The sequence below is a fragment of the Anser anser genome (genome assembly GCF_964211835.1).
Source record: "Anser anser genome assembly, chromosome: 2".
In the NCBI taxonomy this organism is placed as follows: Eukaryota; Metazoa; Chordata; class Aves; order Anseriformes; family Anatidae; genus Anser; species Anser anser.
The window spans coordinates 19,817,442-19,844,738 of NC_139721.1; the positions used below are offsets into that span (position 1 = coordinate 19,817,442).

General features: G+C 39.0%; 1 protein-coding gene across 10 annotated transcripts in view; it reads right to left on the reverse strand.

Moving 5' to 3' along the window:
* The window catches only part of OXR1 (oxidation resistance 1), a 272,879-nt gene that overhangs the window by 219,863 nt on the left and 25,719 nt on the right, over positions 1 to 27,297 (reverse strand). For 8 of the 10 annotated variants that reach the window (XR_014580607.1, XM_083826444.1, XM_083826456.1 and 5 more), the window contains exon 2: positions 16,366 to 16,446. The exons of 1 other annotated variant lie outside the window; for it this stretch is intronic. Coding sequence is in view for 2 of the 9 variants with exons in the window: in XM_083826441.1 (XP_083682567.1) it covers positions 16,366 to 16,382 (17 nt within the window). In the remaining 7 variants the exon portion in view is untranslated. Of the gene's footprint in view, positions 1 to 201; positions 285 to 16,365; positions 16,447 to 27,297 lie in introns of those variants that run through there. One more of the 10 variants, XM_083826454.1, reaches the window with a different exon arrangement.

Below are 27,297 nucleotides of genomic sequence, written 5' to 3' on the forward strand. Positions count from 1 at the left end.
ATATACAAATTATACAGTAGCACCAGCAACAGAAAATGGGGTCTGTAATTAAAATGGGAGATAAAATTATCCCAGCATAGACAAGAGAGCAACTCAGAACCCAAACCCCAAAACTGAGTGGTCCCCTCCTGTTCCCCTCCTTCCTCCCAGCCACCGTGCCTGCACTAGCTCTGATGCTGGTTGTCAGCCTGTGTAACTCACTGCTGTAGCAAAAGATGTTACTCCCCCGAGACAGTCTTCTGCTGCTTTCAGGCATCAGATCCACCTGCGACACAATCACCTTGAAAGCTCTGATGCTTGCTGAAGTGGAAAGAGATGCAGAGGGAGTGGAGCTAAGCAAGAGAGGGAGAAACCAGAACCTCCCTCCCTTCCTGCCCCTTTTGCTAGAAGTGAGCTCTTACTTTGGCTCCAGATGATTCCTAGAACTAAAGCTTCTGTCTGAAAACTAGCTTCATTTTTTTTTTTAACTTCCTCTTCCAAATGCTTTGGATATTGCATTATATCCTTGTTCTGTTAAAATTTTAAACCACCTCAAAATCACATATGAATTGGTAAATGACTTAAATTTTCACATTACATATTTAAAGCACGCTTTAAGTGACATTCTGGAATACAAAGCATTTCTGAAACAAGGTCACAAACACCAGGCACAAAAACGCTCTTGCCATGAATAAAGCAGAAGACTAGGATTTTTAGAACCACAGCCTGCAAATGTTAAATATCCAGTATTGCTAACACTCACCAGGCACCCAGTAATGACTTCTGAACACGCAAGGCAGTAGACCATTACATATTTACAGCTAAAAAAGATGAATGAATTAATTATTCTGTGGAAGAAGCAGACTGTGGTTTAGTTATCTACTATTACCATAGACTCAGACAAAAGTACATAACACTTTCCATCTGCAAAAGCTACCAAACATTCCTTGACTAGAGTTGGTTACCTACCCAAAATACCTATTTACCATGCCTTGTGTACAGAAAATATACACCTGCTTTTCCCCAGATCCTTAACCCATGGGGTGGTGTTAACCCACCAGTTCTTACTAGTCAAGCAGAATTACTAGTCAGTTTGTCAGCCCATACAGGGATGTTTTACAGAACATCCCTGCAGCAATGTTAGGATCACCAGCTCCTAAACTGTTAATGCTAAATCCATATTTATTTCCATGCTCCATGCAGAAATCCTACCACTATTGGAATTCTGAAAGCAGTACATTTGCCTGCTATGAAAGTACAGCAAGTCTGGCATGTTTGGGTCTGCCAGACATACAGAAAAAATCCATATGCAGCTGCCTGAAGCAGTAATCCATAACTGAAAGTTTCAGGGTGCAGGGCTGACTGGTCTCCTGGCGGGATGCATTTTGAATGAAACCTTAAATCAACGTCCTGATTGTTTATAGGCTTCCAAGTCCTAACAACATAATTTACAGTAATATTGTATTATCTACCTTATAGAGGCATCAATCCAAGTATTATTATGAGTTATTTGAGCTAAACTGATGGTGCAAACTCTTCCTAATGTTTGTGTGGTGAAGAAGCAATACAGCTATGTAAATTAAATTGATATATATGTAACATGAAACATTCGTCTGTCATAAGCAGTTCAGAAACTATGAGATCTACAACCTCCTTAACTTTGTTTCAATCATAATGTGAATCCTGACACCACATACATTAGAACAGATATACCTACGGTTTTTGAGATGATTTAAGCATCCTAGAAAGCTACTAGTGAGAAGGCATTCACTGATCAGATTATGAATTCAAACACCTTTTCAGAACCGTAGCTTTTCTCTACAGTCCTTTCCTGATACTACTTGAATCCTGTTCCTGTTGAGAGGCTTGCACAGAGAGACAGAGGGAGAAATGCAAAGCGTTTCAGCCACCACTCAGGACAAGACCAAAACTAACTCCAGCAGGAGCTTACTTCAGTGGTTCTAGGACTTCATCCCATTTCAAATCCTCATTTTGGACACAGCTGCACAGGAGTTGCTGGGCCTATGAAACAGCAGCGACATGACAGGATGCAGAGAACTATGGGTTAAAAAGTCTGCAGCCATGAGCTTCACACAGCTTTTAGTTAACAGCGTTTCCCTCCTACTAGCACATCGTACTGGGTGAATTAGGTAAACAGATGAGATTTCATTTGGATTTTCAATGTAATTAAAAAATAAAATACAATATTCTGCCAAGTCAACTCTTCTATGTTCACAGACTATAATAACAGCCAAAACAAAAGAGGAAGAGCAAGGGTTAAATTCACGTCCATTATGAACAACAAAGACCATAAGATTTCATCAAGAGATCCCTGTAGAAAGCTTAATTCCTTGTTATCTAGATGATCATTTATTCTGAATTAATGGCCTTTACTGAACAAACAATCTGCCAAATCCTTTGGTAATATCTTATGACAGCTACAGTCAGTGCTAAGAATATGCACAGAATTTTGGTAAAACTCATTAACTGATAATAACAATTTCTGTTAAGCCAGTTTCTTCCTATAAAATGGCTTTCAGAAACTTTCACAAGATTTACCTTAGAGAATCTACAGACGTATGTGAGAAAACGAAGCCTAAAACCAATATATATATATTTTAATATTCGGGTATCATTAACTGTGCCAGCTCTTTCATAATCAAATGTCAACATCATTCTTTTATATTAAACATGTTTAGTAGGGCTAAGTTCAAATTCTTCACATGAAAATGTTCAGCTCGATAGTTAATTTTTAAAAAATCATATTAGCTAGACTTAAGTAACTTCCATTATTAAAGGAAGCACATGATTGATTTTTCTGAGATTAGAAGTGTGTATGCCTTAGTCAATGCCAGTCACAAGGGCTAAGACCAAACTCTTAACATTCACATATGCTGTGAATATGTGAGAAAATGTCACAGGACAAGAACTATGGAACCACAGGGAGCTCAGGAGTCTTTTATCTATCTGAAGTGATACATGAGGGAGTGCTTCTGGTAAATAAGACACAGAGAAGGACAAATCTTATTTATTTATTTTCCTAAAGGAAGAGACTACTCACTTTTTCAAACAAACACACTTTCAGGATGCCGACACAAACAGTAAGTAAAAGCCACAGAAAGATGTGCTTTACCACAGGAACAGTCTTCTTTCTGTAAACTTCTATTAAATACAAACTCTCATTTAACAAATCAATGCAGAAAAATAAACCTATGCAGAAGCTGCTGCCAGAACTGTGTTGCTGAGAAGAACCCTTATCAGGCAATCCAAAGGTTAAAGCAGGAGGCAATCACTACGTCCCATGTGATGCCCCCCTAAAGGGAATTTAGGAAAACAGGTAATTTTACGGACAAGGCAACCTTCTACCATTACCACCACTGCACTTTCATATATGAGAGGATACTTTCACAGTATTTTCTCCTTTCTACAAAAACTTCTCCAACAAATTAATGGCTATTACAAATCTTTTCTCATCCTGGCTTTATGAATTTTACCTACGGACTAGAGCAGAAAACAGCAAGGCAGAGATCATCTCATTATATGCTCATCATAAAGCATAATAAGTACCCAAATTTCATTAGGGCTTATCACTCAGCACGAGTGACTGAACAACTGAAACGAGTGGTAACTGGATGTCCAGGATTTCTATCCTGACACCAAATCCACACACCACTTTGAAAAGAATTAGATAAAGTTCAGATAAGTATAGTGTAAGTAGGTGGACACTGAGGGAGTTTTGAGATATCTCATTAATTCTACTGCTCATTAGTGGACAGGACAGTGTATTTCCAACACCTTATGGTCTTCAAAGATTTTTTTAATATCGTAAGTAAAATGGATAAGCAGGATACCAAGGCTCACCTGTTCCCTTTGTCATCGCAACAAGCCTACACTGCAGTTCAAAGCATGTTTGAATTTGCTCTTCTCTTACTGAGAAACAATCCATCACTAGCAGCTAATGATCTTTTTTTGCCCTAATAAATCTACCTTGAAAGGAGTCTACCTGGGGCTCCCTGCTGTTCACAGTTATTAAAACATGAAAGCTGGACTAACTCTGCAGAGGACATTGATGGTTAACTCTGAAGTCAGTTAAATGCCAGCTTTATGAACCAGGAATCAATTCAGACAACACAAAACTGTGTTTATGTTAAAGATGATACATGCAGAAGCCCTTTACTCAGTGCAGGGGCTCTGGGTCTCCACTGGCATAAGCCACACTGCAGAGGGCCAAGGCCCAAAGGGCAGCTCTGGCAGAAGGAAACACGGGTGCCAGGAATGTGAAAAATAACACACAGCTGTTTCTGATGGCACAAATATGCTTCTGATAGCCCAGGCAAAAATCCAGCTGCTGCAAGACAAGCTTGTATGTGGATCTCCTACGGGCAGACATCATCACAGTATGGGGCATCTTGTTATCCTTTTTGTTGCTGCTGCTTTGCATAACACATGTGAACGACTGGAAAAAAACAAACAGCATTTATTTGTAGGTATGTCTGTCATGAAGCTACAGTTTTGCTCCACTTGCAAAAGTCACATTCTCCTTTGAAAGGCAGCATCCAGGTACTGCAGTGCCTCCTCACAAGGGAGGGCCCATAAGCTTTATGCCATTCAGTCTCTACAAGAACACAACCACGTGCTTTCCTACCTTTCTTTCTCATTACCTGAAAGGAGGAGCAGAGCTGTATCGCAGCCTTGTGGCAATAAGCACTGGGCAAAGCACAGGATACCCAAGCAACAGTAGTGTCAAGATTCTTTACTCACTATCTGGTTGTGGGGGTTATTGAACAACAATAATTAAAAATACATCTGCATTGTTATGTGTAACTTTGCTAACTTCCCATTTTATATAGAAGCACTTAATTTTGAGGACAGAATATTATAAACACTATTTCGTATATAATAAACAAAATATAAATGTCTATAAATCTGCCACTTTATCTGACCAGTGCCAGTTAAGGCAGAATAAAAATTACTGTCTCTGCATAAAGTTATGTAAGTAGGCAAGGGGGTTCAAAAAGAAAACACAGACCTCAGAAAGTTATATTCACCTGTTAAAGCAAGTAAACGAGCAGATGAAAGGCAAGATATGTCTGATTATGTTTAAAGCCTTATTTTTTTCCTAAAAAGCACAGATTTAGAAACGCTGAAGTCTGCATATCTAAAATACACAATAAGAAAGGTGAGCTCTTGAGGCATCACCCATTAATTTAAAAGAGCAAACTGTTTATTTATAAAGAAACTGAGGACTCACAGTTGAAGAAGGAGCAGTCTTTGGTGTTTGGAGCTTTGGTTTCATTGTTTTGTCATTTTTCTTAATTTACTTTGCTTCAGCTCCATTTCTAACTTCAGAAGTATCAAATCTCAAATCTTTCCTTTTTTTGGTTTCTCCTGGAGGAAGGAACTATTGTAGCCTTTAGAGCTTGTGGCAAACCCTGCACACACCCTAACAAGATGTGAATCTTTAATGCAATAGTCCTGTCTGCTAAATGAGTGAAACTGAGCAAGTGTTATAACATAAACCGAAGCTGCCCAGCTGTCAAATGTCACAAATGCCAATTTCTTTAGCTCTTTGGAGAATGTCAGGTCCCCAACAACGGGACTCAACATGCTTACAATTAAGAGGAATGCTGTGCTGGGTTTTCACGAAGGAGTGGTAAGAACAGGGCACCCATGAGCCTTGTTCCTTAGCTTCTCTGCGCCATCAGCAGCCTGGGAGCATCAGGCTGTGGATGCTGCCCTTAGCCAGATTTCCAGCATCCCAGCCCTGAGTTACAATGCACACAGGAGAAACTGATGCCTAAATTTCTTGACTCCCCCCTGGGCTGCCCTATGTGCACTGCAGGCCTAGCTGCTCTGCTTTATCCTCCTCTCCTAAATAGCTTCCCCTGCATAATCAGGCTTACTCCTTATCTGCAGTCTAGCCCGGTATCCTCTTAACACACACAAGAACATCCATACTGGATCAGGCTGAGGGTCAGTCCAGCCCTGCATCCTCTTGGAGAATGGCCAAGAACAACCCTGAGAGAGAAATGAGTGACGACGGGCAGCAGGACAGAGCCGTCACAGCATGGAGCAGCAGCCTCCCGCCTGGAGGCCATCCTGCGCTACGTTCTCTAGGTGGTCCTGCTCGGCAGGGGGTTGGACTGGATGATCGTCAGAGGTCCTTCCAACCTCAGCCATTCTGTGACTCTGTGACTCCAGAGCCTGCCTCCACACTGCCCCAGGAGCTGCAGGCAAACCTGGGCGATGAGGGAGGGAAGTCCAACAGGGGACTCGTTGTTCCTCATGCCTCTTCTCTCTAGGACCGCTGCTCTAACTCAATGTAAAGTTTCCTGAAAGGAAAATCTTCTTACACAAATTTTAAGACAACAGCAAAGGTCTTAAGACCACAGCTTTCATTACTTTTATTGGAATACTCTCAGATAATTTGGGTTTGGGATTCTGGAGCTTGCCCTCGAGTCCTTTCCTACATGTTGTCTGTATTGATTCATTTCTTTGCCTTTCTTTGTCCTGAGCTGTGGAGGCATCTAGCATTGCTCCATAATACCCAGAGAGACAAGATCACTCTGTTTATAACCAGTTTCTGATAATAAATGCCAAACTATTTCTCATCTCTCAGATTAGAAAAAGTTAGGCAAAATGCAATTATTTGCCAAAAGGTAAATAACCTGATGGCATCTTCTGTTCTTGGAACTACTCTCACAAATAGCTTTTTTGCTCTTATGATGCATCTGTTGCATTTATTTCTCCCCTTCCCATGAGACTTCCCCATCTGCTGTAGACATTTCAAATGGCATCTGATAATTCATGCTAAGAAAACAGCCTTATCTATTCCAGCTTCAGATTCACTTTTTCATAAACATCACCAAGAGTAAAGAAAGATACTAGGAAATCAAACCCATAATTCTGAGTTCAGAAAATAACAAACAAACAAAATGTGGCTTTGGGGATGCACAAAGGCTTCATCTGAGTTTGCAGGAGGATACGCATTTAAAGGAAGATGAATAGAAGGAGCTGCCCAATCACTCGTCATACAATGGAACAAAAGAGTTCACCATGATAAGGCTTAAGTCACCGGTGTTGTTCTTTTATTGTGGTTATTTAATGCAAGGAATATCTGAGAGTTATATTAAAGATGGAGGATCAAATAAGCACAGAAGCAAAGACTGCGCGGACATCCCTAGCCCCTCATGTCCCCCATCCATTTCCTCTGGAAGCAAAGCTGAGTGAATAATAAAACAGTTTTTTTACATTGGTTAAAATGGATAAAAGGGCAGAATTAATGCTACGTTTTGAGTCCATAAAAATGTTACAGTGAATAAGGCAAATACCATAAGATATAATATGTCCTGTACATATCTGGTCATCTCAGAGGGTGCAGGGCTGGCTGTTTTCGCATTGCTATATTGCAGGCAGAACAATGAACCATACACCAAGCATTATCCAGAATTAATCATGCAGCATATCTATTGGTAAATGAATAATCCCCACTCTTCAGCATTGTTCTTTTCATAAAGAGCTATCCTTCTGGACAGTCTGAAGAGAAATTAGTGAATTTGCTTCCCTGTAACCAGGAAACCAGGAAACAGAGCTAAATTTTCCATCTAATAAATTTAATTTTAACAGCTGGAATTTTAAACTAGCTACCTAGTTATAGAAGATTTGCTATAAAAAATGATATATGTATTAACATTGAATATTTGGATATTTTAAATTTGGAAATCGTTACAGAAATTACAAATGAAAAATAATTACCTTCGGTAAGCCAGCTTCCAGTGTTCTTCTGATAATTGCAATTAGGGATCTAATGAAATCCACCATATCAGATTAGTTTCACAATCCCTACCTCTGACCTGTATTACCATGACACCTTCCAACAAGTATGGAGCGAATGGATTAGATCAACAGACTAATTTTATAGTCTTCCCTTCAGACTGATTTTCGTATACTTTCTGGCAAAATTTAAGAAAATATTTTCCAATTAATTGAAAGTTATTTAGTGCTCTCACCAAATTACTCCTCAATGAGTCTGGAGCAGATACACTTTCTTTTTCCCAAGTGCCTTTGATTTCTACTCTGCATGCAGAGACATGCACTTAATTAAAACTTTCCATCGAAGTGGTATTAGCTAGACACACGAGGATACCAAGTCGCTCTTAGGCTTTCTGCCAGAAAGCCAGCAGTGCTGATGCTTTCCTTCATTTACTTTATAGTGTCAGCAAAATAGGCAATTTATGACCACATAAATACGGAGCCAACAACCTATGAGCACTATCTGCAGCAACACAGAGCAGACACAGCCACTTAGCTGGTCCTGTTCCCTCGGACTGGTCCGTGTTGCTGAACACAGGATGAGAGCATGCTTTACCAAGTGGCTTATAGAACACCATAATAAAATAAATCACCAATACGAGCATTTAAAAAGGTGTCAGGGAGCAGCATGAACAAATCCCATTAGCAGACAAAAGGATTTGTGCGGATATCCACTATTCACCACTTTGAAAATTTAACCCCAGGGCTTTATACGTACAAGCAGGATGTAGACATATCACATTATGAAATGAGGTTTGGTTTTTATCAGGACGTCTGGATTTTTGTTAGCAAATAAAGATACAGGGAAAAAAGCAAAAGCTTCTGATACAGTGTTATGATTATAGGCAGGGAAAAGACATCCGAAGAAAGGGAAACATCTAAGAAATTGTATAATTGCCAGGACCATTTGAAAAAAGTCTGTAAGACAACATTATGTTGTACCAGTTTTGCTTTGGAAAACTAATGGAAGGCTTCACATAGATATCTGGCAAACACCACCTGAGAGAAGAAGCAGTCTTAACTACCAGTGTAGCTACTCCTACATGTGAAAAATACAGCAGAGTCTAGATGATGCCCTTTATCTCTCTTAGGTGCTGATGATCGTATGTGTAGCTTTCACATTTAAGTTGAAATTAAACATGAGTGGCTTTAAATTGAGACTAGGTTTCATGCACAGCAGCACTGATAATCTTCTAACCTACAGATTTCATTTCCTGAAAATGAGAGAAATCCTACAGTTATTTTTACAGCCAGAATCTAAGAGGAGCAGTTCTACTAAGACTAGAAAGACAGCAAGAGCTGGAAATATCTGAAGGGCAAAGAGGCCCAAGTTCACTGTAAAACCTGAGCATGAGAAAAAAATTTATGTGAGAAATATCTTCTTGCTTTCCTGTGCAAGGAAAGGACTGAATGGGGGCATAAGCACCTCTTTCCTTGTGGTTATTTAATTCAAAGAGTATCTTAGAGTTATACATACATACACTTTGTATAGCATTTTTTAGAAAATTCAAGTGAAATCCTTACTTTTACAAGAGCAACAGAATTCCACTAACTTTATAAATGCCAAGGTTTGGCTCTTCAGGAGAGGTACAATAAACTGAGGTATAATGGGTATAACGGTACATCCCTGTACACTGAAGTGCCCAGCCACATATACTACGTCTTAAAGGTCTTGCTCAGAACCTCTTTGCCTCCTAAATCTCTAAAAGCATAAGAGAACTGAAATCACAAGAAAGGTGTCTGCAGTTTTGCTCACAAATTAATTGCAGGAGAATTGCATTAATTCACTTCACTGGAGAAGTGAATAAGCGCGCTGGCATTCCAGTAAAAAAAGGGCAAAAAAATCAGTTACTGAGATGGTAGGTTCACTTGTAATTTCAAGTGTCAGCCACTTTTGAAGAATAAACTCATAATATTAACATTATAACTGAAGTGCAAGTGTAATCCTGTAATTATAGAATATGCAGGCAGTAATCAGACACTCTCACAAAAACTCCAAAATATATCAAAGAAATTCAACAGGAGAATTAAATAATTCTAAGTATTACAGCTACTGCATAAAATCAATGTAGAAATGAAGATGATTTACTGTGGCAAAAAGATACACGTGAAGTCGGTTGGCTAACACACGTATATGTCTTTGAAAGGCTCCAGACAAGGCAAGGCAAAGTCTTATGATAACAGACTTCTGTAAAAATATAACTGAGAAAAAGTTAACTATTTAAGATTAAACTGACTTAATCTTCTTTTGTATTTTCATTGGTAAAACAGATTATATCCAAATATTCATAAACATTTTATAATTAGGGTTGCAGCTTTTTAACTTTAAAAGATGCTCAAAATAGCTTTTTTTTTTTTTTGGTGATTTTATTTGTACATATAGGAAATGAAAGCTTTTGTTGGAATTTAAGCTCCATGAACACTGACTGAACTTTTTACATTGTACTGGGTTTGGCTGGGATAGAATTTATTTTCTTCACAGCAGTCTGTATGGTGCTGTCTTTTGGATTTGTGATTAAAACACTGTTAAAACACTCATCAATGTTTTGGTTGTTGCTGAACAGTGCTTGCACAGCATCAAGGCTTTCTCTTTTTCTCACTCCACCCTTCCCACCCCAGCAAATAGCCTGGAGGTGAGCAAGGAACCAAGAGGACACAGCCAGGACAGTTGACCCAAACTGACCAAAGGGATACTCCAAACCCAAGTAATGCTGTGCTCAGCAATAAAAGGCAATGGAAAGGAGAAGGAAGTGGGGACACTCATGGTTATGGAATTTGTCTTCCAAAGTAATATGCTGAGGCCATGCTTTCCAGAAAGTGGTAAACATCTGCCTGCCAGTGGGAAGAAGTGAATGAATTTCTTGTGCATACTTTTGCTTCATTTGTTAACCTGTCTTTATCTCAGTCCTCGAGTCTTCTCATCTTTCTTCTCATCTTCTCCTCATACAATGGGAAAGTGGAATGAACAAGTATCTGTGCAGGTGGTTGGCTGACTTCAGCCTACCACATACTTGTATAAACTCTTCTGACATATTTTTGTGGATCCATTGTAAATCAAATTTTTGTCATCTGAATACTTCACTACCTAAACATTGGTACTTTGGGTTTTAGTTTCATGATTATCATAGAAAACAGATAAGATTGAAACTCAGTTCAGAGAAGTGAGACTAAAGGAAAGCTAACAAAGTACACGTTTTCAAGAACTGCATGTTTAAAGCAGGTACCACGTTACAGAGACCCAAGTCCTGTATGGACTCACATGGAGAACATTAAGAATCCTGGTGAAATTAGTCCAAGTGTGTGAACTGAGTGCAAGAGGCAGAAGAAGCACAGCAGATGCTCAGACAAGGTAGAGACAGAAAACAGGAAACAGAACAGAAAGCGATTAGAGAAAGTAGCATGTGTCAAATAATAAATCCAATGGAGAGAAGAAAACTAAGCAGATGGAAGACTTGAAAGAGGAAACACTGCTTATGGTTAAGTTCTGGAGCTACAAACATACAAAGATGTCAAGAAATACAATTTGGCCACTTACATCCTGGATCAGTTGGCACTGGGTCAGTGTGAACACTGCAGGTGAAGAAGAAAAATCTTCCTGACACTATTTGATGTAAGCAAGCAACCATTCATAACGGGATAAACCCGCTCAGTTCGATTTCTGCTCCTTCTTGTTTATCCCCAACCAGAACAAATGCTGCTGAGAGAAGCTGTGTGCTAACGGAAGAGAGAGAAGCACTCCATGCTGGAAGGATGAATTCTGCAGCGGAGAAGCCATATATATATATGCACTGAAGGCTTGAGTTACTGAAGTGTTATGTGATATAGTAAGCATAATAAACATTAATAAATGTTAAGCATAGCACAGGCTAGATACGATGGCTAGATGTGCAAAAGAGATAAAACTTGAGAACAAAGAAACAGTAAATATAGGGTGTCTCACATTCTGTTGCCCTACATATATCTGTATACTAGACTGCATTTGCTCTGGTTAAATTAGAAACTAAGTCCCTCAGCTGCCTTATCATTTCCCATTATTCAGCCTCCAAGCCTCGAAGCAATAAAACAGTGCAAAACATTGGAGGTTGATATTTGGGAAATGGTAGTAAACTTAAAGAGAGTCCATGTCAACAGATATTTGCAATCCACTTCTGTAACAAATTTTAGCAGTAACAAAGTTAATTCTCTAACAGAGCAGAAGAAGTAAAGCATGCTATAGCTTTACTCAAGTAACGTCACTTCCAATTAAAAATAAAAAGGGCATAGTGAGTACCATGTGAATTTAGGCCAAACCGGATAATTACTTCTGTACACTTAAAAATCCCAAAGAAATGTACTGGCTGACACCTACTCTTTGGCACAAACCCTGTCCAGAAATGGCCAGAGTTATCTGGCCATCCACTGCCGTGTTTTAGAACCTGCCAAAGGTATCAGAACAAACACAGGAATGGTCTAAGACTACTGCCAATCGAAAAACATGGACAGAAACTTAGAAACCATATGTAAACATAGCCTTTTGGTAGGGCATCAGAATAAGGTTTCCAAACTGAAGAATGTGTATAACCATAGGTTACAGTACCCCTGAAAATCATGATGCCAGTTTTAGGTTGACAGTTAGCCAATGTCTACTGCAAATCCTGAGCGTGTGATAATTTGGGGCCTATCTCTTTGCAGAGCAAATTTCATTTCTGTCACACGTAAGGTAGGTTCCTACAAAATAAAAATACCTTCCCTAGAGCCCTTTACATACTTTTCCCTTCCACAGGAAGACAGTGGTATTGGCAGTCGCTCTTGCAAGGCTGAAATGAGTACACAACATTAATAATATATTACATCAGAAACTCACTAGTATGCATATTGACCTCTGCTATTTCCATGCTGGTGACTATTGCAGATATAATTAATTAGAGAAAAATTACCACAATAGAGAAAAAGACGAGAGCAGAATATAAAACAACACAGGAAAATCACAACAGTTCAGCATTTAAAAGCATGGGATCGGATCTCAAATTAAACTGAAATCAAGAGGAATGCACCTCTCAGTTGGCACCATCAGTTCACTTTGACAACACAGCTTCTTACGAAGCAGTTGAGAAATATCTTCCTCACACAAATTTTAGCAAAGTTGTTCTGATAGGACAGTTACTTTTATCAACTTCACTATTCAGTCAGTTCAACAAGGTCTACTAACTAAATATAAAGTTACATGTAAAATCATAAAAAGGTAAAAATAAAAGGGACCTAAGCTACTACAATACCCCTGACAACTTCAAACAACTTGGTGGCAGGAGATAGTTCAATCTTTGAGTCAGTGATGTGGTTTTGTTAAATGTTTAGTAAAGATTATAATTGGCGGTGTATTATGAGAACTAATTCAAAATTTATTTTAGAAGAAAATAAAACTTCAATCATTTTTTCCTACAAAAATAGCTTAGTTCTTAATGATGTTTCCAAGTAAAGACACTTTCTCTTTTGGAAGAGAATTAATATATTAAACCAAGATTTTCAAAAATTCTGAATAATTTTGGGCAGTCTGTTTGCATGAACTTATAACCTTTAAAAGTGATCAATGAAAACTCAAGATCTTCTTATTCATAATTAACAGTCATCTATGAAAAATAAATTCAAAGTGCACTGCGATTCTGAGAACAAAATATCTGATAAGTACTCAATTACTGCCTAATAAAAATACGATACCAATCTCAAGACTATTTGACATAATTTCCCAGTTAGCACGTAGGAGCCTATTATTATGGAATCTGCTCTGTCTTTTTCACTCCTGGAAGCAGGAAACCCCTTATTTATCATAAGTGGTTCAAAACAGTCTGGGTAAAGTGAGAAGTAGCAAAACATAGAACAGTAAACAGGCAGAGAACTTCTGTTTCCCAGGTCATAAAAACTCTTGTTTGCAGACATGAGATGGAATTTTGCATTTTTTGTATTATTCTATAAGAGGAATTTTTATTTGCATAGTAATCAGGATTCAATCTGGGAGAAAAAATAAATAATCAAATTTCAAGGCTACCAATTAGACAATTCTTCCTTCTGCCATTTCCTTATAATGCTGAGAGACAGAGACAATTAAGAAAAAATTGTGAGAGAAAAAAAAAATAATTAGATTGGTTCTGAAGGAGTTCTTATATATTGGAACACGTTGCCCATGGAAGTGGTGGAGTCACCGTTCCTGGAGGTGTTTAAAGAAAGGGTAGATGTGGTACTTTGGGACATGGTTTAGTGGGCAATACTGGTGGTAGGGGGACAGTTGGACCACATATCTTAGAGGTCTTTTCCAACCTTAATGATTCTATGATTATAGGTCAGTATTAAACAGTGGCAAAAATAACTAAGCCATCTCAACTATAATATAATTTATTTCACTTAGCAGAATGTCTTTGGTTAACTTGAGAGTTAATACTCTGCAGCGTCAAACAATCAAAAGCAGAAATCTCCAAGTGGGAAGTTCACAATTCTGTTACTGTACCCTCAGCAAATTACCTCAAACACCAGATACCCCCAAAACAACATACTCTGTATTCACCCAAATAAGATCAAAGTTGCCCTTTCCTGAAGTTACCCTAAAAATATCTTTTATTTGCAGATCATATTCAAGGTAACAGAATCCAGAACCAGAAGTCAGTACCACTTCAGACAGAAGGGAAATAAGGCTTTACGCTTTGAAACTGTTACTTCTCTTCTGGAAGACTAATGTGTACGTTGTCTCTAACAGCACTAGCTAAGGTATGTGTGAACCTAGGAGCTGCGTAGCTGGAAGGAGCTCCCGGTGTTTGGAAGGAGACTGAAGTGGTGATGAAATCAGGGTCTACTTGTGTATCTAGTTTGGCACAGGAACGCTGCACAGTGAACACCGAATTTGCTCCCCCTGTTTCTGTCACCATCTCCTAATTTTGTCCTTAGCCTGTGTTGCACTAAGTTTTGAGCAAGGTTTGGATCGTGTGTGGAGATCAGGCTTGACCTGACAGAAGCTTTAAAGGTGAGGTACTGCAAACATACAGTCCTTTTAAGAAATACCAAGAAAGGATACTCTTGCTTCCCATATGTATTTTCCCCTAATTTCCAGTTCTGTTTTGCCCAATTTTCAGGGTCCTTTATAGAGATGTGTCCTAAGACTAAGGGACAGGCGCTGAGCTCTGCTCTCTGGGAACAGCGACAGGACCCGAGGGAACGGCATGGAGCTGGGACAGGGGAGGGTCAGGCTGGGGGTTAGGGAAAGGTTCTGCACCCAGAGGGTGGTCGAGCACTGGGACAGGCTCCCCAGGGCAGTGGTCACAGCACCGAACCTGCCAGAGTTCAAGAAACATTTGTACAACACTCTCAGACAAGTGCACTGATTTTTGGGTAGCCCTGTGTGGAGCCAGGAGTTGGACTCGATGATCCTTGTGGGTCCCTTCCAACTTGGGATATTCTATGAAGTTAGCAGGTTGTATTTGCTGCTTTGTGAGCAGCAGTGCCCATGCTCGCAGGAACGCAGGGGACCAGATGTCCCAGGCAGCCCTCTGCTAGGGCCCGGACTCAGGCAGGGCTGCAGCTCACTCTGAAGCTGGAGTGGGAGCTGAAGCCTCAGAAAACCAAGCTCCTCTTCGCCACCCCTAATTCCCACAGGCATGCAGGATGCTACTTCATACATGCTGCTTCTTAGCAGCAAGCCAGCCTCCCCTCTTTCCAACAGTTCAGAAAAGGTGAGCTATTTCTGTGGGTACAAGATGAAAGGTACTCTGCTGCTGCACAGGTTTCACTAGGCTGCCATGCTACAGGGGCACAAATGTCAAAGCCCTTCACCAGCAGAAATACAAATAAGCTTGTACAAAAAAACTAAAAGCCTTCCAACAAGCATAGAAATCAGGGAGTTCGCACAGAGGGTGGATGACCAACAGTATGTCTGTTCTGTGGAAAAATTGGACTCGCCTGTGGAAGACCCATGGGTGCAGAAAATGATAACTTAGAAAGGTGGCTCAGGGTGCCACCACAGCTTGGGCTGCAGGAACCATGCAGAAAGCAAGGTCATGCTGTCCGCTTATGGATACAGGAGCAGAAATACACCACCTGAGGCTTAAAAGAAGCACTCAAAGAGTGCAGGAGGTAGACAGTGCAGATTCAAAACTGTTGATTTTTGAGACATTTGGGATATGACACGAAATCACGCTGAATAAGAGATGGAAGTTACCTTGTACTCGGTATGGACTCCTGAAAACAGCAGAAAATAATGTATCTGAAACCAGTACTTTGTGATCCCAGTATTATTTCTCTACCCAGAAAACAGGAGGGATGCCCTCCAGCACTAGCACAGTGTCTTCTTTGGCAGTCTTGCTGTGACCCATAATGGCACGGGGGTGCTGCTTGCCTCTGTGCTACATGGCCTTTATGTCACATACTTGCCAATTAAAGCAGACCAGATTTGTACAGCAAAGAAAAACCTACCAATGTAATAGAAAAAAATATACATCCAGCTCACGTATTTTGTATAACAATACATTTAGAACAGGTAAATTTTAAGGTTAGAGTCCCATCGGCTATACTATTGTCTTGGAGATGAAAAGCATAATGAAGGTAAGAACTGACCTCCTGGTGCCAAACATGATGGGGGGGAAGCGTGATTCACATTTATGAATTCACTTCTCTGCACAGGCTGTTTCTGTTGACCTGGGTGGGAAGAAAGAGATTTTTAGACCATTCAATTCAGGACCTTGATTTTAAAATCCTGAACATTAGTAAATACCTTCCAGTGCAGCTTCATAGAATACCTGGCAATTTTACAGAAACATAAAAATAGATTAGTAAAACAAACACAAAACAATGTAAATATTAATAACAAAACAAAAAGATAAAGGTTAAGAAACCCAAGAACAACTCCTACTGGTATGGCTTAAACCTGGCTGTTAGGGCAGTTACTGAACAAATGACTTAGGTATAGTGCTATTTCATAGAGCAACATCTAAAAGCCGATGTCTCTGAAAGGGGAATTCATCTGCCTGAGTGAAATTCAGGTGCCTTAAATCAGCTAAGCAAGGCCATCATGAATTGCTGGTCTGAACATGGACATATAAATTTACATCTAAATTGCATTTTGGTACTTAGTTTGTTGAATGACTATCTTAGTAAATCAGTCACTTTTTTCTTTTCTTTTTTTTTTTTTTTTTTCCAGAAAGAAACCATTAATATGAATAAGAAATTTCCTGGAGTGGGATGAGTATGAATTTCAAGAAATCCTATTATTTGAACAAAAAGAATTTCCAACTTTTATATATATATACAAATTTTAAAACATTATAATATTATAGACTAAAAGAATAATTCAGGTTGGAAGGAACTGCCTATCCAGCCCTCAGCTCAGATCATGTCTAATCACATCAGGTTGCTCAGGGATATTTCCAGCTGAGTCCTGAATACCTCCATGACCTCTCTGGGAAATAAGTTCCGGTACTTCACCATTATCACTGTATAAACATTTTTGCTAATACCTAACGAGAATATTCCATATTGCAACTTGTGTTCAATGCCTCTTATCCTGTCACTGTGAACATTCAAGTCTGGCTCCATCTCCTCTGTATCCACCACCCAGGCATTTGGTCATAGCACTGCGGTCTCTTTGCCATCTCTTCGTAAGGCTCTCTCAGCCTCACCTTGTATGCCGTGTGCTGCAGCCCCTGACCACCTTGTTTGGTCTCCATATGTCGACATCCTTCCTGTAGTGGGGAGCCCAGAACTGGACACAGTACTGCATAATTAGTCTTGTAAATGCCATATAGAGAGGAAGGATCATTTCCCTGACCTGCTGCCTGCACTCTTACTCACGCAGCTGAGGGATGCAGGTCACTTTCTTTGCTGCAGTGGCACGCTGCTGGCTCATGCTCAAATTGCTGTTCCCCAGGACTCACCGATCCCTTTCTGCAGCACTGCCTCGCAGGCAGTCAGCTCCCAGCCCATCCTGTTACAAAGGGTTCTTCCATCCCACAGGTAAGACCTTGCATTTGCTTTTGCTGAACTTTTGTGATGTTTCTGTCAGCCTATTTCTCCCAGGTCCCTAGGTAGCAGCACTGCCTCCAGCCCACTGCTGCCCAGCTGCCCACTGCCCACAAACTCGCTGAGATTGCACTCTGTCCCCTCACTGATGTCATTAAGACACCAAGCAGTATCGGTATCAGTACTGAACCCCAAGGGGCCACACCATTTGCTAACTGGGTGTGATGTTTGCTGTTTTCCCCCAGCTGCCATGACTTGTCCAAGACGAGGGAGCAACCTCAAACACATCCCATCTGGTCCCATGCACTTATGTACATTCAAGTGGGTTACATGATCCCTTGCTGTCTTCCTCTCCTGCAGATACTGCTTGCCTCCCACAGACTCTGCTAGAAGGCCAAGGGAGCTGGGAGGCCTGAGGACAATTCTCTGCACTGAAATCTGAGGCAAAAAAGGCATTGAATACTTCAGCTTTTTTTCCATATGGCCACACTGAGCGATGGGCCCACGCTCTCCTTGCCTTCCCTTCTGCTGCTGATGTACTTACAGAAACCTTTCTTCTTGCCCTTAACCTCCTCTGCTAGTTTCAATTCCAGCTGAGCACTAGCTTTCCTGTGTTGCTACGTGTTCCCACATACCTCATATTCCTCCCAAGCAGCCTGCCCCCACTTCCACTGTGTGACCTTCCTTTTTGTTCTTCTGTTTGAGCTCCTTCCCACAGATCACAATGCCTCCTCCCGACCTGCCCACCTTATCTCCAGCCCGTGTCCTATGCCCACCCTGAGGGCTATCCCACCATTTACCTGGAGTCCCAGTAGGGTCACAGCACATCATTTTGATGACACTGACACCTTTCTGCCCTACTCCCGAATATGTAATTCAAAGCACGATTCTGTAACTTGCAAAATAAAAAGTTCTACCCTAGCTTAGCTGATTTTTTAAATGTAAATGTGCAATCTAAATACAAATATTTTGTTAATCAGAACGAAGCTGTGATTACATGATCTTGACTGGCAGGAGGATTTTTGGCTACAAATTCTGTCCTAAGTTTATAAGATGCTGAAGCGGACTTTACAGCTCTATGTCACACCAGAAAGAATGACATCAGGTAAAATATTTTGTTATCTCCAGGATACAAAGTGGTATTTTAAAAGCATCGTATTTCATTATGGATTTGGACAGTGACATTTTTATCTCAACTTATCAATTTTATCAATTGCCCTTAAAGCCTTTTTCTTTTTTTCTTTGGATTTTTGTTTTAAATTGGTGTGGCTCATTATTCACTTGTACAGCTGCAAAGAAGAGATGAAGTGAACCTCCCTCTTCCTTTCCATGCCCTCATTTCAGAATCACAGCCTTACAGCTGGGTTAGTGGCATGAGCATCATCAGCCTGAAGTACATTTTCCTTCCCATGCAGTTCTCCCCCTTGCCATTTGCTACCATCAGTCACTTAACATTGAGAGCACAACAAACACATGCTTGAAGTTAGCTGTCTTGATTGGGCGTTTCAAAAGCCCCAAAGAAAGCCAAGTGGCCAACTCCAATTGAAAAATCGATGGCGTGTGCATTCTCTGCAGGCCTTGGGAAATCACATTCCGGTTCCCTATTTACAATCCTAGCTAGCCTGTGAGATATATACCTCAGAGACTGAATATGGCTGAGATTAAGGACTGCAACTCAACCTCTGCCCTAGTGCACACAATTATCTCAAGTCATTTAGATAGCTGCTTATACAACGTAGAGCCTACGTCTGTAAGTGCACTACAGAGAGTTTAGTCAGGGGTTCCTTTTCTCTTAGAAGCAGAAAAGTTCAGGTTCCTTAATTTAATTTTCAGTAGTAATTAGGTCAATACCTGGAAGTCCGGGTCCCATACGAAAATAGGACACAATCACTTATGATCCCAGGAACGTCAATGGAGCTTTGGCACTTAATATTTTCTCCCCAGTTTATTCAATCATTTGATGATAATCTCTATTTCCAGAAAAGAGCACCATTCACAAGTATTTCTTATATTTTAAGCACGTTACATTAGAAATTAGCAGTGCTTCTGTGCTGATAAGAACTTTAACTGAAGGGCTCTGACGCCTTCTGGCTCTTCTTGGATATAAATAATGTTAGTGACGACATAAGGCACTGAAGTTTCTCAGAAAACAGGACAAGCTATTCGAAGAAAACCAACAGGTATAAAATTGCTGAGCAGATAAAGTATCCTCCCTTGAAGGTGACTCATACAAAAGTCAGAAGAGCAAGGTGTTGGATGTGTTGGCACCTATCTCAGCAGACACACTGCTGGCAGCATCACCTTCCTTTTCCTTGAGGCACAACTATCTCCTTTTTGGAAAGCAAGACTGATACAGTTACTGAATACAGTAAACAAAACATTAATTCGGACTTTGGACATTTGATTTGTCCAATTTTGGACATCTTTGGGAAGATGCAACCAGGTTCTTCACAGTGGTGCTTGGTGGGAGGATGAGAGACAATAAGTATGAACAGAAATAAGATGCTTTTTACCACGAGCACAGTTGAGCAGTGGGCCGCTTTGCCCACTGAGGTTGTGCAGCCACGCTCCATCGAGGTTCTCAAAACCTTTCTGAATGAAGTCCTGAGCAACCTGGCCTGATCTCACCACTGACCCTGCTTTGAGAGGAATTATCCTGTGAACCCATGAGTCCATGTATAAAGACAGAAAAGAAAAAAAAAAAAAAAAAAAAGGAAGGCGATGATGGCTGAAGTTGGAATAATTAAACTAAGATGCAGGTACAAGTATGACGACAGGATGACTGCTGACTATTTTTAAGGAAATATCATGAGGAGAACACTTAGATTCTTTTCTGAAAAAGAAAAGTTACAAAAACAACCATATTAATTATTCTCAGAAGAGACTAAATCCTGTATATTTATATACAAGACTGAAAGCAGCAAACAGGAACAAAATATATCAAAATATAAACATGATTTAGATGAGTTGAAGGATATTGAAAGCTTGGAGAAGAAAGTAAGTATGTGAGGCATGACCTGAGAAATAAAAGGCACAGTAAAATTTGAAAAGTAAAAACAGAACAAAACATCTTCCATAGGAAATGGGAATTACTGAGTTGCAAAATGGTAACTGAATCCAAGGAAGATTCCAAGAATTGTTACCTTTGACTTAAAAATAACTGCACATAAAGGGAAAAGACCTTGAAGTTGCATAGAATTTTATCAGTTAAAAAAAAAATAACAAAGAATGGAAAGGCAGTGACTCCTATGTCTATAGTATTGGGGTTACCTAGATAATAAAAGAAGTTTATTAGGACCATCACAGTTCTACAGAATTTTTGTAGATGCAAAAGGATGGAGAAGAAAAATATTAAAAAAAAAAGAAAAAAAAGAGAGAGACAGAGAGAACTCTGGTTCAATACTTAGGCAAGTGAAAACGAGCATGGATTTACGCAGAACAGGTCATGCTTAAATTCCTGTATGATGAAGTGGCAATGAGAGCTAATGGGTATGAAACAATTTCTGCACTTCAGGAAAGCTTTGATATACTGCTACATTAAAGGCTATGTGATGGCTCAATATAAGTATTACGGTTCCAGCAAAATGCAAAGAAAAATTCTAAGTAAGATTTGGCAGTCACTTAATTCAGGGTATATCTGGAAAAGGACTGCTGAGAAATAAATCAACAAACAAGCAAAGCATCAAGTTAGCTGGAAATATTCTTAATTCTATCCTTGCCACAAAGCAATCAGTAGAAAAACAGTTACTGATGGTTACCAGTTACTAATTATAATCACCTTTTTTTTAAAAAGTTACTAATAATGTAAAAGAATCTAAGGCCCTTTAACATTATTTAAACTTCATAAGTAGATATATATCAAAGTGCCCATACAATATTTACCAAATACAATGCCTCTGTGTTGATAGTCCCATCTGAAAGATTACAGTACTACCCATACACTTTCCTGTTCTCAGCTAAATCCTCCACTAAAACATTTATTTTATTAAACTGTACTTCCATATATACTGTCCTGTACATATGGGGCTTTTTGTGTAATTCCACCCAACGACATCAAAGATCAAAACCATGCAGCCTTAGTATTCAGTGTGTCTCAGCAACATAGTATCAGGCTTAAATTCCATACTTTGTATTTTTTTTCCTAAAAAAACATTTTGATAAAATCACCACACCCCCAGAGATATCAAAAGGTGTGAAAGAAAGAGAGAGAGAGAGGGAGAGAGAGAGAGAAAGAGAGAGAGAGAGAGAGAGAGAGAGAAAGAGAGAGAGAGAGAAAAAACACTGAAGAACAGGAGAACAGGTGGTTCAGTGTTTTTCTCCCGTCCTCTGTCTTGGAAGTGGCTTTCTCCTGCAGATTCTTGCCCTCTTTGACACTTAAGAAACAGTATAGATTATTTTAATCTAAGAGTCTAACTGCTCAGAGTAAAGGATCTGGGTGATATGCAGATGTATCTAAGAACATATAAGTCAAGAAAGTGTCACCTGAATTTTCAAGTACATCAGTGTAAAAAAAAAAAAAAGGAACAAAGCACTGTGAGAAATGCTTCTACAGCAAGTAGTCATTTGCAGTGTAAATGGACACTTATGTAAGATCACAACATCTCCCCAGAAGCTGTCCTTCAAAAAACACAAGCTATATCTAGCCAAAGACACTAAGACCATACAGGGTTAACCAGAAGAAATGTAATGGTCTGTGGATACAAAGCATGAGATTGATTGCTTCTTGCCTTAAGTTCTATGAAGCTCTGTCTCAGATCACTTCCTCAGCCTTTACTGCACAATCAACCATTTCAAAATGAAATCAAATAATTTCATCAAATCTTTACCAAACAGGCAAGGCATTAATTCACTCTGTGTATGTGTGTAATTTTAACACTTGAAGAAAGCATGCTTTAAAATTCAAAGTTTTAGTTTGACAGCTTTTGTAGCTAATTCATTAGTGGCTCCTTAGGCAACTAAATTATAAATGAAAATAAATGAGCCAATAAAATGAAGTCCTATTCAAATGGAGACAAAGTTACTAACATAAAGGTCTATTTATTTGAAATTGAAATGAATCTTCAGCAGCAATTCTTATGCTATGTGAAATAAACCCAACTGCCTTCTGTTGTCGATCAAAGGTCAGTTCACTATAAAGAGTTTAAGAAATAATTCATTTTGCCTATCATAAATCACGAGGGCAACCAACATTACGGCCATTCAGAAGTATTAATTCTGTATTTTTTTGAATTAACATGTTTCTATGGATATCTCAAGGGAATGGATTTCAGACATATATAAATTAACTGCTTATATTTGACTATGGTGATTATTTCACCTGTCAAGAGTCTGCTACAGCAATCATATAGTTGCCAAAGATCTAATACTATTGTCTGTTAAGATTACATTTGTAATCCTGTTAATTTAATCTTCTTACACTTCCAGTTTTTTCTTTACAAATTAATTAAATTATGACTGCTGTATGCTTTGCACTTGAATCATACAGTTTCCATGACAGAGGTTTCCTTCTTCCAAAATGATGTTAAACATTTCTGGTCTTAAGACAAGGAAAACAAAGAAGAATTACTAGTTTGCCTCTTCATCTCAGTGACAGTTCGGGTGATCTCATCAGGTAATTTTTCTTTCATCCTTTGTTTTTAAACCCCCATCTTTCATTCTTTAAAATAACAATACAATCCCCTAAGTCTGACAGTATAATGCATTTCATTTTTTTCTCTTCCTTTCCTACACTGTATATAATACCATATACTCATCTTTTTCATTTCTTAGCTAAAGGTAGCTCAAAATCAGCATAGTCTATACAATGCTGCGATGTATCTGTGCTCTATCACTCATTCTCCATTAGATCATCCACCTTTGTCTGCAGGTAATTCAAGGCAAATCCTAACTACTCTAGTAGGAGAGAAAAAAATTCCTAGCATGTTGTCTGTGAGCACGCTAAAGGAATGTAGTGATTTTTAAATAAGGCAGATAAAAACAAACATTTCTCCCGCACATTTAGCCCTCCTTCACCTTAAAGATAGTACACAGCTTCCTTTCCTATGATTTCAGGATAATGAGACATTACTCTTTATCGTCTAGATCATCTTAAAATCCGAATTCCTCAAAAATCTGAGGAGGAAAAACGTCTGTTTCTCCGTCTCTAGGCACACTTGCTGGATTATCAATTATTTATTTTTAATTAAGAAGTGAATGTGCCTATGAACAGAAAACAGCATGCATGCAGAGAAGACTCACATAGGGTAAGCAGGACTGACCAGGATTTCATTATTTCTTCTTTATTCACAAAGAGTTATAAAGCCCACAGAAGTTAAAAATAATCAGAATGAAAAACAACTTAATAGGGTAGAAGAAAAACTTTCCAAAAGCTCACCTACAGTCAATGAACATTAATGATTAAATTGAATCTGCTGAGACACAAATGTTAAATGCAATGGTTCATTTGCACCTGCTATGAGATGTGAAGATGGTGCTATTTATCTACCCCAAAAAATCAAGAATATCCCAGACAGACGTGAGAGATCATGACCTCAATGTTCCTTAAAGCTGAAGAAACCAACATCACTTGCAGCAGGCAGGCTGCTGCTTTCAGATACAGCTTGATGAGGAATTTGCTCTAGAGGCAAATGAGGTCCTATTCTCTTTAGGTCCATCTTGGTTTTTAACTGCTTTCCCTCAGTTTGGTGTCCCTTTAGTTGCACAAACGCAACAGCATATAGCAGCATTACACTACCAGAAAGCTGAAATGATTCAGATTAAGACCTGTCTCTCCCGAGCCAGCCCCTGCCACAAAAATAAAAGTATTTACTTTAGAGTTTTTTAATAACCCCGATCATTTCAGTGATGTACATTACACTGCAGGTTGCACTGGCACAAGCTGTGAACTCCAGAACTGTGGTTTCTTAAGCAGACTTAGAGCCAAAGACAACATCCGGGTCATAGCTTCTCAAATGATTATGAAAGATCATTTAAAACCTTTAAGAAATGTTTGTACCTTACGTAAAATTAGTTCCAAAGGGCATTCTGAATGCAGGTCTTAATCTGCACAGAAGTCATCTCTCAGATTGTATGTCCCACAGACAAAAAATTTAGTAAAATCAGAAGTTTAGGAAACAGTCTTGCTTCTGCCTGATTACAAGCCATTTGAGACGCTATCAGATTTCTATATATCATTTGCTAATGCTGCAGACAAAATATAACATAGTTATACAAATTACAGCAGCAGAGGTGTGCAGGAATCGCACGTAATTCCACAGGCAAGAGATAGAGAAGCAAAGATGAAACAATTCCTGGGACCAAAACAGAACTGTTATCTTTCCTATTCTTTTTTTCACTATGATGGAATGCAGTGGTACTTCAAGCCCAACTCAGTATTTCACAATCACTGAAAGAGAAAAGTTTTTTCTCTTCAGAGTAAACTAATACCATCTAAATGTGATCAACTACTGCCAGGAAACAGGGAACAGAATTATACAGACCTGAGTTTCTAATCAGCCAAAACAAAAATAGAAACCTTTGGAGGATGAAAAAATGGAGATGAGCTTTGGCTGTAGTTAGCTGGACTAATTCAAAAGGGAGTACGACCTGGGCAGACAAAGCAGAATATATCAAGAACATGAGTTTATTAACTATCACAATAAAAAGAGGTGTATTAATTTTTTTCTACCTTCTCACAGATACTACAGAAAACAGCAGTAATGGATTTACCTTAAATATATGGAAATTCTGCTTTTCATGCTTCAACTTTTAAACTAGTGCTACAACCCTGATTTTCATTTTAACTATGATTTACCTTTATAATTACTTGTATCAAAAATTAAAGATGTCACTTGACTATACAGAAGGATATAAAATAGTAATTTTAATATAAGTATTTCTTATTAAACTGTCACTCGAGCAATTTTACTTAAGCTAGTCTGTGATATCCAAAAGGAGGAAAATAAAAAGAATGACATTCATTCGGTACAATGTGAAGGCCAGTTATGCTTAGTCATTAGCCTGCAGAAGAATGTAGCCCAAGATACAATAATGCAGATTTTCCTGACTGTATTACAAATGCGTCTTTCCAGACAGTTCATTTACTAGTCTCACCTAATCAGCTGGCTTGGCTTCCTATTCATTCCTGAATTATCAATACAAAAAAACCCTTTCATTCGTAAACACCATGGTTGTCCCACTGCCATTCATTTAATGGCATTAATGTTTCTCCTCTTACCTTTTGAAAGCCATAAATACAAAAATGACAATATATAATATTTACAATCCCTTGTTTTCCTTTCACAATTTTTATATATTAGTGTCAGTTGTTACCATGTTTTCCAACCCTGCTCCTTTACAAGATGAAAGCTGACTACACAGTGAAGTTCTCAGCTGGAATCTGATCCGAGTGCTGCAGTCTATAGGCTCTGTCACTCCTAAACCTTTTGGGCAAGATCTGTAAGAACTGGTGAAGAGTTCTTTTAAATCAAAGGTCACACTTCAATTTTTGTAAATAACTGAAGTGTTTCATTTCTTGGCACAAGACTTGAAAATATTGTACCCAGCTTTCATCCCACCATGTACAGCTGAAACCAAGGGGTCTCATCATAACTGAAAAGGGTTATACGTGTCTGTGGCCCCTAAAGGTGATTTTTCCTCAGCTTCCCTCCCACCAGTCCTGTTCTGAAGGCTGAGGGCTGCAGTCACATTGTGACTTTCAACTTCGACAGACCAGTACACCAAGTTCTACTGTTTTCCTTTCCAAGCAGAAGAGGATTCGCTGGAAGTCAATAACTGTTACAGAATGATTTCGACTTTCACAGAACTCTCAGAAGCCCCATTAAATTAAAAATCAGCAAAAACTAAAAAGAAAGAAGATGATTGTCCCCGAACTAAAAACTTGCATAGATGTTGTGCTCGACAGTTTAAGGCTGCTTGATAGACCTATTCTGAAAAACCTCAAACGATGGAGGCTGTACAACATGACAACATAATATTATATAATATAGTAATTATGTAATAGCAATATAGTTTTGCTATCCTAAACATCTGAAATCCTTTTCCTGAAAACAATAGTCTTTGCCACAACTTAAGCTCATTGCTCTTGTTGCTTTCCCAGCAGGTACAGAGAACATTTCTTCACCCTCTTTCTCCCAACAGCATTTTTACGACTCAAGCACTGTTCCCAAGTCATCTGTTTCTTTTCTAGGTTAAACATCCCCTTAGGATCTGATTTTTCCTAGAGTTCATGTTTTCTTGGATTCCGATTGTCTTTCCTCCTGTATTAAAAGGTGGATGGCCAAAACCAGAGATAGTATTCCATGCAGAACTAAGCAAAATAGGATTTTTTTAATTTTTTTTTTTATGTTACATGTGCCAATCCTGGTTCTATATCCCAGTTTAATATTCCCTTTTTTTCCTCCTCAGTAGTCGGCATCAGTGGCTAACATTTACTTTGCTGTTCGTCTCTCAGATATTTCTTTCTCTATAGTTCCTACATAGCTCATCACTCCCTGCCTTGTGTTTTGTAATTTCTGGAAATTCAACAATATA